Source organism: Anoplopoma fimbria, chromosome 1, assembly GCF_027596085.1.
Source record: "Anoplopoma fimbria isolate UVic2021 breed Golden Eagle Sablefish chromosome 1, Afim_UVic_2022, whole genome shotgun sequence".
Classification (NCBI taxonomy): domain Eukaryota; kingdom Metazoa; phylum Chordata; class Actinopteri; order Perciformes; family Anoplopomatidae; genus Anoplopoma; species Anoplopoma fimbria.
In genome coordinates, this window is record NC_072449.1 from 24,660,439 (window position 1) to 24,672,650 (window position 12,212).

A 12,212-nucleotide genomic window follows, 5' to 3' on the forward strand; every position below is an offset into this window, starting at 1 on the left:
AGCTCTCTAACTACATATCCCCTGGAGTGTTAATCATTTATGGCGTGACAAAATGAATGAGCGTGTCAGGAAGAGTAACAGGTTGCAAACACAACCCTCATGAATGATGGCGCAACAAGTCACAACAGCACTTTTGTGCGAGGTGGTTTATTATGTGGTGGCAAAATGAAAACAAAGTCAGTGCTGTTGGAAAGAGGGACATCCTGTAAGGAGCAGCCAGGCAGCACTGTCTTGGGTAAAGTCAAGACACCTGAGGCCCTGAAATGTGTGTTTACCAAACACTGCTGCAACCAGCGATGGCTTCTCCATCACAGAGTGTGTTATGTAAGGAAGGTCAAGTGGCTGTCGCTTGATGGACGGACAGAGTTCTGATAGGATTATGCTAAGAGCTCTGAGGGGCACTGGAGTAAGGGGGGATTGGAGGATGTGTCATCTGGTCCATATGGTTGATGACATGCGTCTCCTTTTACATAGAAAAAGAACATTTTTGTATTTAACCTTGTTTGAGGCTCAAAGGCTGAAAATACGAAGGACTGAAAGAGTTTAATATTACATATTCAACATGCCTGCAATACATATTTCTTAATTGATGCAAATAACAGTAGTGAGGGATGAGCTTCTGCATGATTTAAGACATAATGAATGATAATGATACTAAGTAATTATTAATCACATTTGTAAACTGGTTTGTTAAAAATAGTTGATCAACAGAAATAAATGATTTATTTTGCTTTTAACTTCATATTTTAGCCCTTTTAAATTAATACTTTCAGACTTTTTAATTATTTTTTTAGATAAACTGATTAATCAATATCTGATACAATAGTCGCTAGATTATAGGAAAAAAAAAAAATATATATCCCCCTAATAAAATTCTAAGAAGAAAAATGCATGAAAAACTAAAGGACTGCATGTTATTCCCATGCAGATCCCTTGTCTGCAGTTAATCCCCTCTGCCCGCTGATCACTTCGGTGTCTTCCTCTTTCCACCGCTCTCACAGATGTTGCCTGCTATGTGTCATACTTCCCGCGTTCTCTATCTCCTCTGTCAGTGGCGGCGGCCCGTCAGATGCTCCCAGTCACGCTGTAATACGCACAGGCCCGACGCTGTCATCGTTATCAGGCCCTGCACGCAGACAAACAGCAGTTATTATTAACTGCACTCCGCTAAGAGGATTGCTTCCTGCACTCTCAGCCTCCACGCAGTTATTTAAAGGGAGCCTGCATTGACGCCCACTGCCTGCCGCGGCTTTAGAGAGAGAGAGAGAGATGTTGAGAGAGAGTGAAAGGAAGGGGAGAGAGAGAGAGAGATAGAGGGCTGATAGCCAAGGACAGGACACAAGAGGAGGAGTAGAGCAGGGCTAGTGTGTTCTCTCAGGGTCTCGTCAGCACAGCATTGTGTGCGTCACAGAGAGGTGACAGCAGGAGCTACCTGCTGGTCCCAGCTCAGCTGCCGCTGTTGCTGCTGCTACTGGAGGGAAACCACAAGTAAAGGGGGAGACACTCAACGGCAAGCTGCAGCCATGGCCAGCCAGCAGGACTCAGGCTTCTTTGAAATCAGCATCAAATCCCTGCTGAAATCGTGGAGCGGCAGTGAGTAGCAGTTTGTCTGTTGTTGTTGTTGTTGTTGTTGTTGTTGTGGTTTTTGTCCTCAGCTGACGTTGCTAACTGACTCCACTGCGGAACCTGACTTTTTATGGCCTCTTGTTCCTGTTGTGGTCTGACCGGGATGTGCTGTTGCTTGTTGCAGAATGAGCTGAGTGTGATTTGATTGTTTAGCACGCCAGCTGCTGCAAACTTGGAAGCATCATACTTTTAGCAACAGAGGACTGCACTCCAAATGGTTTTCAGTTGTCTCATAGCAACAGCCAGGGAGATAAGTATCTAGCAAGAGTTATTGTCTAAGAAGAAGTTACTCATTTTTCACAGGCAAACAGTATACTGTGGTACAGTTACTATTACTAACATTATCCTGTGTACTACGCAGTAGGTTCTGCTGATGTATGCTTATCATATCTAGTGATTTTCTTTAATTCCTAGCCTTATTTACTTCAGTCTGTGAGTCTCTGACAGAGTCTAAATAGCTCTTATTAAGTGCGAGGGCACAGTAATAGGATTAGCGGAGGTTCAGCTTGGTTGCATATTGTATCCAGAGCTCACAGCTCCATTGCCTCCCATCACGGCCCATGAGGATGGGATAGGATGCCTCTTTGCATCCGATTCATGGCGTAGTTCTGTTTTATGTAAGATATGAGAGGTTGACCATGAAGATGGACTGTCTTTGGAAGAAAAACAAGCAGAAAGCAGGGATAAAATAGGCAGTAGTCTTACCAGGAAATGTCACCTCGGCCAATGAAACAGTTGCAGTAAAGATCCCTGTTACAATTTAGTAACATATCTGACATGTGACGATGCTTAAGATCCAAAATGAGCATTGCCAGCAAGTCAGCTTTACCTCTCAGGCAGCGTGGTAGCTTGTGCACATCTATTGAATCTGAATGAAAAGGGATACCATAGAACATGCTGTCCTTGTCCAAACACAAAACATTGAGCCATCTCCTGATGATGTTGCATAATCCCTCATAGTGGGTCACTCTTCTGATAAAGGCACAGGCACTCATTGTGCCATATCAACCGGAGCAACCCACAGCTATGCATTTAACATTTTTCATTCAATATGTGATATCATAATCCCATCTCTCTGCTGCCGTTTACATGCACTGTTACGTAACGAATCACAAGATGGCAAGAAAGACAGTGTAGTAGATAAAAAGTCATCTGAAATCACTAGGATTCCAGACATATTAGCTGCTTATATGTAAAATACGAATATATATATATACACTTAATTATTGAATATATATAGTTGATCAGGTTTGAATAAGACTGGAAACAACTGTGTGTTTCCTTGCTGACTATCAGCTATGTTTGCACTGTGACCACAGGGTAAACAAAGTGGAGGTCCTTTAGACAGTGGCCTTTCATAAGTCAGTGTGTCCAGCTCTAATAAAACAGTGACAACCAGCTGCACAGAACTGTCATTGTGCAGCAGCGGCGTCAGGTCTGGTGTTTGAATTGCCTGAAGGCCGGTCCACCATCAACCAATCAGAGCAGGAGATGAGCTGCAATGAGCCGAGCACAGCGGTGCTCCTCTTATGAGTAGTCAAACATGTCCAGTTCAGTTGTTTCTGTTATGAAACGTAATTGTGCTCAATTTTCGTTCAGTTCAGTTTAGTAGCTTAAACATGAGGTACAGGCCTACTATAAGTGTGCTGTGCAATACTTGTGCTCTATTCTTGAGGAGCTAAAAATAGTGTTTCAACAGTGAATGAAATTGCATAAGCTATTCATAGACGAACCCTTCCGTTTAGCTTGAAGAGACAGATCCCGGGGATTTTTACGGTCGGATACTTCTATAAATGAAACACTCCCTCACAGCAGGGAGCAGCTTCCAGCATGATGTCAGCTTGCTAAAACAGGGCCGTCGGTCAATAGTTTGATAGTGACATTTTAATCTGCTTTTTACAGAGGTCTGTTATCACTCTCCCACTCTCCCCAATTTTTTGTTTTTTGGACACTCAAACTGTGAACTTGTGATAATGTATTAGTATTAGGAGGTTCTTGCTTTATTGGTTCTAGCTGTTGCCTGCATCCTCTTTTGGTAAATATTTCAGCAAAGATATTTCAGCTTCAAGTCCAGACAGCATTGCAGGATCCAAATTACTTCATCGATTAAATGTAAGCTCTTGTGACTTATCTGTTTCATTTTAATATGGAAATATAGTTGGTGTGGCACATCTAGTAGTTAACAGGGTTATTTCCTTTGACCTTAAACTTTATGATCCAAACCAGACGACAACATTTTCCCACTCATTACGTTACATGACGCAAACTTTTTTATTAACTCCCACCTTTGGTGGAGCACCTAAGAACAGTGTCCCTTTATACCCAGCCTAGAAGTGTAATACTGTACAGTGGTGGAGGAGAGTATTAAATAGTAATTTGCGATTTCAAAGCCAATAGATCGCTCACTAGTCTCTCACAGAAATGCAGAGTCAATGCTTCTCACAGCAGTTGGACAAAGAGCTCCCAATGGTCTATGTTGACATTGGAATTTCTGGTTCAGCAAAGGAGGTCAGTGGTGTCTAAATATCCACCCACTCTGTTCACAAACAGCCTCTAAGGGCGGTTGTTTACTCGGAGGGACGGTCTCTTCGGATTTATATAGTGAACTGCATTCTGTGCACATGTGTGTATGTGTGAATGTGTGTGTGCCAGAGGGACACTTGTTAGCCTGTTTGCATTGTCCTCTGGGGAGCACCACCATGCTCAGGGTGTTTCCAGCATGGCGATGATGTAATGCACACTGTGCCTGAGCTCCTTGTTTGCAGAGTCACATGTCGCATCTGAGTCTTTGTAGAGGGAAACAGAAAGGACTTGATATGCACACTGGTTGCTCTCCTCCCCTCCTATTTTAAGTTTTAAATTTTGTTAAAAATGATATGTTGATCTAACAAGTTTTGCCCTTTAAAATGTTCATTAAATCAGACGTGTTTGCATCCAGACTGGAAAGTTACCTAAAAGTCTGAGATTTATTTGATATGGTGTTTACGACTGCATTGCTTCAAAAAGTGTAAAAAATCTCGCCTGAAGTGAAGTGTGCAGAAGCAGTGCCTGATCAACAATGGTGTTTACACTCTGGTGGTGTGTCCCTCGTGCTTTAGGATGGTGGAGGAAAGGGGAGGGTTGCTCTGTCAGTATAGTGTGTACCCCGGGATAAATATAGTCACACAACTATGCCACCATAGCATGTTGGACCTCATCGCTGGGCTCTGCCTCAGCTAAAAATTCCTGCCTGACCTTCACTCTTGGAAGGCACCGGGTGGTCACAAGGCTAGGGGAAGCCATAGCAGAAGCAGCTCAGCGAGAGAAGGGGAGAGAGAGAGATCTAGAGTTTGCGTGGTCTCCCGTACCAAACACTACTCCCACTTTTTGAAACACACCCGCCGTTCGGCTCCGCGCGCCATGGAAACTATGCCCAGCAGGGCAGTGCCATCTGACACACAAGACATGGACGTCGGTGGATTTTATTAGCAAGCATTTGCCTTGATTCAAGACAAACCTGGATACCATATCCTCCTTCCCCACTATGGACGGGACGGCTGTGTGCTGGAGTAAGGCCAGCGTCATCAGCTTCATCAAGGGCCTGGGTAGGTGCTGAGTTGCCAGATGTGAGGGGAACGTGTTCTGAAAGATCGTCACACGTGCCGGGCATTCCTTGAAAGATATCCAAACGCTTTGTGTCCTGAAAAGACCTGGAAAGGAAGACATGTTTACTGGTACCACAGCGTCTCTCCTGTGCAGCTTTGTCAGAGTTGCATACTTTAACTGCACAGCCTCTGTAATATGCTGATTGGGATTTCACTCAACTCTTTTTGTCGGCACACTTTTTGTTCTGATGTGCATTTCAGTTCCCCGTTCTTTTGTCAGTTTCCTTCAACTACCTGTAAATAGGTAATAGTTTTCAATAAAGCAGTTTAGGTAATTAATTAGAGCTGCTTGTATCCTCCCAACCTTTGATCTGCAAGAAAACTGAAGCTCCTGTTTGTCTAATTCCTCTTTTGGCAGACCACAGAAGTCATTAGATAAAATTACCAGCTATGTGATTCATCTGTTTAATACATACTCCAGGTTTTTGTCTTGTCTCAACATGAAAACATGAATGTAAATTACTTGAAGGTTCATCGAGTCAGCATTTGTTGTGCTTAAACATGAGGTACAGGCCTACAGTATGCTAAAGTACTGATTCTAATATTCTTATCTCACATTCATTTAATTCAGCATTTCACATAGTGGTCTCAGAGAAATCTCTCAACACGACAGTTGCACTTATCAGAAGTATGCTGCAAGGCTGATCTGTTTTCATATGCTGTAAGCTCTAACCAAATCAGTTTTTAACAAGTGTTTGAAACAGTTATGATCCATAATTCAACAAGCAAAGAAAACAAAACTCATGTTGACCACAAAGTCTGGTGTTTGAAATGTGACTTTGACAGATGCATTGTTCTCCTGACGCAGTGCAAGCTGTCCTTTGCGGCTGCTGATGTAATTTCTGTCCAGTAACATTTATTTATTATACTCACACACTTTTACACGCTCAGATTGCAGTGTCTGAATGAAATGTGGTCCTCATTGTGAGGCAGTAAGTCTCTTCTGTCCGCTCTGAATATTTAACACTTTAGATTTATGGCAGTGTGTGAGGTGACCATGCAGTTAGCGCTTGCAGAGTTTCAGGCTAAATAAAAATCTCACTGTTCTAATGAGATGTTTGTATGCGGTCCTTCACTATATTTAGCACTATTGGGTCTGAAAGCAGCAGAGTGTAACACTAAGGTAGATTTTAACTTGTGTGTTAATTTGAAGGGTTTTTATGGCCTAAGCCGGGCCTTCCGTAATTAAACGTTGGCCACATCATAACACTGGCTGAAGGATGGTCACATGCACAAGATTTTTGCTTCCCTCAAAGGGCAATGACATCTTTGGTACGAAATGAAAACACCAGCTGCTGGCCGTGGTGTTTTAATTTCCACATGCGCTCCGTTAACTGTAGCGGTAGGAAAGAAAGAGCAGACTCGGGGCCAGCCAGTGCCCTTTGGACCGGCTCCCTCAGGAATGTTCAACATGTTGGGAACTTTATGTCCATGTTTGGAAGCTTCACAGTAATACTCTATTCGGTGATCTCCCTTCGTAAACAGATCTGTGTCTGGTCCTGTCCAACTAATTTGAGCTTGAATTGGTAATATTTGACTTAACAGCATTGTTTACCATCTCATGCTTTCTCTCTCCGCAGCCTCGCCTGGGAACGGATACAGTAAACCCCCCATCCCTCCAGTCTGCTGTCCTCAGGGAGAGAAGGGCCCGCCAGCCATGTTGCCCATCAGCATTGACCCGGAGAGCAAGCCGGGCGAGTACGTCCTCAAGAGCCTGTTCGCCAACTTCACCACCATGTCAGAGCGCAAGATCCGCTTCATCATGGCCGAGCCGCTGGTGAGTCGTCAGAGAGCAACAGACTGAAGGGTTACTGCTCTTTGTGTCCTGTGGTGATTGGCTTTTGTTGATATTTTTGATAGAGATGTGTGGAGATTGTCACATGCTTCAGAAGTTGAGACAAAATCAAAAAAAATAGGATGTGGGTATTCAGATCAGATATTATCTTGTCACAGCTCATTAGAGGTTGCATGAATATGAGCTGTGTGCAGTTAAAACACAGCCTGAGATGTTTCAGATTGTTCCATTTGAATACTTTTAGAGGCTGGTAAAACTGTATGAAATTATTCAGGAAGTAAAAAGAAAAAGAAAAATCCCAGACATAAGCACATTGCTTTTTAGGTTAATTTAGTTTTGTCTTATTTGTAGCCCTGTTAACCATCTCATGACCCCTTGTGGGTGTCCCGACCTCCAGGTTGTGACCCGCTCTAAAAAGGTCAGACAGGAAGCCTCACAGTAGCTGGCTTGACATTAATGAACTACAAACTTTTGTGAAATAAGTATTTAGATTCTTTACGAAAATAAAAGTACCAATACAACAATTTAAAAAGTACCCCAGTACAAGTTAAAATAATTAAAATCGACTTAAGTTAAAGTACAGTGTATATTGTTTGAATAATGTAAAGTAAAAAGTACTCATTATGCAGAAAAATGTCCTCTTTGATTTATATTATAATGCATAACAGTATTTGATTGTTATTACCAAACATTAATGATTAAGTAGCATTTTATTGCCGTAGCTTGAGATGATTATGATAACTACTTAATAATGTACAGTTTGATGGTTTAGTCCAGTGGTTACCAAAATACAGCTTCAGAGTCACAAGATAAATATTCTAAGGGCCCCCTTTTTTAACATTTTTTTCCAACTACAGTACCAGTCAAAAGTTTGGACACACCTTCTCATTCACTGGTTTTTCTTTCTTTCTTTTTTTTTTTTTTCTACATTGTAGATTAATGAGGAACACATATGGAATTATGTGGTAAACAAACAAATGCTCAACAAACCAGAATATGTTTTATATTTTAGATTCTTCAAAGTAGTTGAATGAGAAGGTGTGTCCAAACTTTTGACTTGTTTTCCTTATACAGATGTCAGCATTGATATGCAATATATTACACTGTAAGGTTTACTTCAACAACACGCAACACACACACACATACACACCACAATGTGTTTTTCAAATTGGCCTCTAAAAGTTATTTAATTGAAACTATTTTGAAGGGAAATCTCTCCCGATGGAACTGCTGAGAAAATCTGAGATGTGACAAAGGGCCCCAACTAGACACAACGCTTTGTAAGGTTGAGAGCCACTGCTTTTAATAGCTCTTTTTAGAGCTTGTTTTTTCATCTGATTTATGATGAATTCATAATATGCGGATATATATTTTTTTAACAACCAGCAGCCTGACTTGCATCAAATGAAGCTAGTAACAGTTTAAACTTCAAAGTGATATATTACTGTCAAGGCCTTGGGCATGCAACTGAGTATCACACACATAAAAGCGGAGATGTCAACTACGTTGTAATATGTGATTGCCGTCGGCTGAAGGCCCAGTAGTTTTCTTTGAAGCAGCAGCTCCATCAGCACAAAGAAGGAGGCAGCCTTGTGACAAAATGGGGAATATTTAAATAGCTTCATCGAGCATGCATCAGAGTTTACAGGCTTCAGTGTTTGTCAACATAGCAGTTCCAGGTTGTTTTGTAAGTGATCATACATGGTTTCTTCAAAATGTCTGTAGGATTTAAAGAGATCTTATGTATGAATGGATTAATATCCCCCTTACTTCATATTTGAGTTTAGTAAACTTGCACTGCATTGTTACTTGTTACAATACGGTAAAGTAGGGTAGTTCAAAGTAGCAATTATTTTCATGAGCAGTTAATCTGCTGACTATTTTTTTAATGAATCAATCCATTGTTTGATATATGAGAGCCTTACAATATTTAGCTTATAATGATATATGACAAAAGAAAAAGTAGCAAATCTTCTCATGTAAGGCGCTAGAATCTAGGGCTGTGTATTGTAAAGCACCTCATGATACGAAAAGTACATAGTCACTCAGAAGAAAACACACCGAACTGAAATGTATTTGCCATAAAAGATGTATGAATTTAAGTGCATACTATATTCTCATTGTGTCACTGAACACTTTTTTACTAAAATACACTTGCCACAACTTCATTTGAAAATAAATTACATACTGTATTAGTTTTTCATTGTGTCACTGACAACTCTTGTAGATGCCATAAACATCATATGAAATAAAGTGCATTAAGTAAAGTTGTCAGTTACTATGGCTGGGTCCCTCCCATTTATGTCCCATTCCTCGAGGTCCAGCTTTCAGCTAAACAGCTGTCAGTTTTGTGTTGTTTGACACATAAAGGGATTGGAGGCAATTTAAAGGACATTTTAAATCCGTTTAGAACAGGATTTAAAAAAAAGTATCAATGGTAGTCGCAGACTTTTCAATACAATATCATTTAAAAATCATCTCGATATTTTTGCACAGCTCTTCTAGAATCAGAGAATGTTTTACATTTTTTCACAATCATAATCACACCATTCTGAGGCTTTCAGTTAACGGTCAAATGCCTGATATTTTGATTAGGAAAATACTTCCGGCTTGAATATTAATCAGCAAGTCGTTGAAAAATGTGCATTTGTTTTTTTTTATCTACTGTGTTTAGCCCTTGTCTTTATATTATGACTAAAGATGCCGACTAATGAACTTTTCTGGAAAGTTAGATGAAGATAAAAGCTTTCCAATAAAATCTTTGAGAGTCTTTCCAGTGACGGTTGGAGCCGATCAGCGGGGTCAACGACAGCTGTCATAAATAATTCTGTGTACAGACAGTCAGGCAGACAGGGAAGAGCTATTGCACTACTCACCACCTGCTCCCAGCACCACATTGGTATCATACAAGTGCTTCTGAAAGTCAACTAAAAATGACCAACTGATCCATATTACTAAGAAAAGCCTCAGAGAGCTGTACCTTGTACCAGCTTTTTGTCACTGAAGCATTGTTTACTACAAATAGTTCCCCTTTATTGTGGTGTGAATCCAACCAAAATGTGATAAACAAAAATATGGTTTAAATACTATTTACAATGTTTTTATGCAGGTTGTACAGACCAATTTACTGTCGGTTTACTTGTGGCTGCTATGGCAGTCTCCAGTTTAAGGGAGTGTGATATACAGGAAGCTGTTAGTCACCGGTCCTGGTCTGCAGGGAAGTGTTAATTACCACAGGAAAAGTGTGCACCCCGTCATTTCAGTTTAACTCCCTCTAGAGAACTGCAGGGAGGATGTGTTGGTTCTTGTTTTTCCTCTCAGTGTAGACTCCACTTAGTAATTTGTTTTAGTCCTGCCTAATAGTTATTGGCATACAGTTGTCCCTCCTGCTCATCCTCATCATTTACGGGAATTTGTTTAACTCAATCTGTCAAGTTCGACGATCTGTAGTCCGTATTAATTAATCAAATACAGAAGAAAATTTGCAGAAAAATAATGTAGTAAACAAAATGCTGTAAATCTGTGAGATAATTGAATACAAACAGTGTTGCTGTATCAGCCTGCCACAAAGGGCAGTAAAGTCTGTTAATGCCCGACTGTGCAAGAGGCATTGACTTTTCTGTCATTCTGGCCCAGAAATAAGCATTTGTCCAAAAAACTAAAAAGTTGGTCAGAGCAGAGGGCATTACCATCAGCCCACACAATGTCAATGTCAGACACAACAGACAGTTTGCTGCTTTGGATTAATCATCAAGTAAGTGATGTGCTGTGATTTGCTGTCTGGCCAACGAGGCAGCAGAGGGACCAATCTGGCAGAGCAGAGTAGCAAAAAGGTAAAGGGAAGCAGATGCTTTGATTGGTGCAAGGATAGATCAGGTGGCAATGTAAACATACTGATTTTACTGTTGTGTGTGTGTGTGTGTGTGTGTGTGTGTGTGTGTGTGTGTGTGTGTGTGTGTGTGTGTGTGTGTGTGTGTGTGTGTGTGTGTGTGTGTGTGTGTGTGTGTGTGTGTGTGTGTGTGTTAGATTGTGACCCCTGCTGAAGCTATGTTAAATATCTTTAAAAACTAAAAGTAAACCTTTGTTATAATTTCATGTATTTATCCTCATTTTGATTTGTTCCCAGAATATTAATTAATATAAGTCAGTGTTCAAGCAAGATGTTTTATTTCTACACAGATTAAACTTGATAGCATTTTATAAAGCTTGAATGTGTTTTATTGAAGCTTTATACCAATTCAATTCAAACTGTTAATTATTATAAAAAAAATGTTCATACACTGTGTGTTTATTAGAGACTGTGACACTGACCTCCATTAGTGGTAGAATGCGTTTAATAATTTGGACACATCTAAAAAATAGGCTGTGGTAATCATCATTTCTATGATAAAGCTGATAGTTTATAGGCCATTTCTAAGGTTGTATAGTGTAGATTTACTGTAAAAAATAAATGAAATAGAAGTTTTTCTTCATCTCTTCAAATTAATTAAAAAAGACTGCTTCATGGAACCAATTAGAAATATTTCTTGAAAAATTGGTCCAAATTTTTTTTTAAAATGCTTAAGGAAGCCTAAAGTGGTAATATAGTCAGGTGTTACACTGTTGTGTCAGGCAGAATGTTACATATATTCACCATCCTGGTCAACAGCTCTTGATATCTAAACTCATTCAGCCTCCATTTACTGACAAGTAGGATGTGCTACTAATGATATACAGAAGTCAGGACTGTGCTCAAAGCCGGAGAAGACTGTGTATAACCCAAATCCCCCATGAAGGGCTTTATTTCAGATGATAGAAGACTGTAATAATGGGAGCTGTCATGCCTGTCACATCTCTAATATCTGACCTCGCCTGCTCATGTCTGGCTTCAGACTGATTGATGGCTCTCTCATTAGCTGGGCTGTCATGAGTCCCCATTCCAAAATACTCCACCCAGTCTTTTAACAGAGCTTCAGACCAAACTTCGCCAGTTTGACTTTGTAAAACTAAGAAAACCTACAAAAGTGTGTAAATTGACAATTTTTTCCTTTATTTTATTTTTTTCAGGAAAAGCCATTAACAAAGTCATTGCAGAGGGGAGAAGATCCTCAGTTTGACCAAGTAAGTGCTGTGAAAAAGCCCCAAAAAAGCAATGAACACAGTAACTT

The 12,212-nt window shown here is 40.4% G+C and overlaps 1 protein-coding gene across 4 annotated transcripts in view; it reads left to right on the forward strand.

Annotated features, from left to right (window-relative positions):
- Positions 1-1,414: 1,414 nt before the first annotated feature.
- LOC129089834 (protein furry homolog) overlaps positions 1,415-12,212 on the forward strand; it is a 42,123-nt gene continuing 31,325 nt past the window's right edge. For all 4 annotated transcript variants that reach the window (XR_008531173.1, XM_054597335.1, XM_054597251.1 and 1 more), the window contains exons 1-3: positions 1,415-1,593; positions 6,851-7,047; positions 12,112-12,165. Coding sequence is in view for 3 of the 4 variants with exons in the window: in XM_054597335.1 (XP_054453310.1) it covers positions 1,524-1,593; positions 6,851-7,047; positions 12,112-12,165 (321 nt within the window). In the remaining variant the exon portion in view is untranslated. The remainder of the gene's footprint in view (positions 1,594-6,850; positions 7,048-12,111; positions 12,166-12,212) is intronic.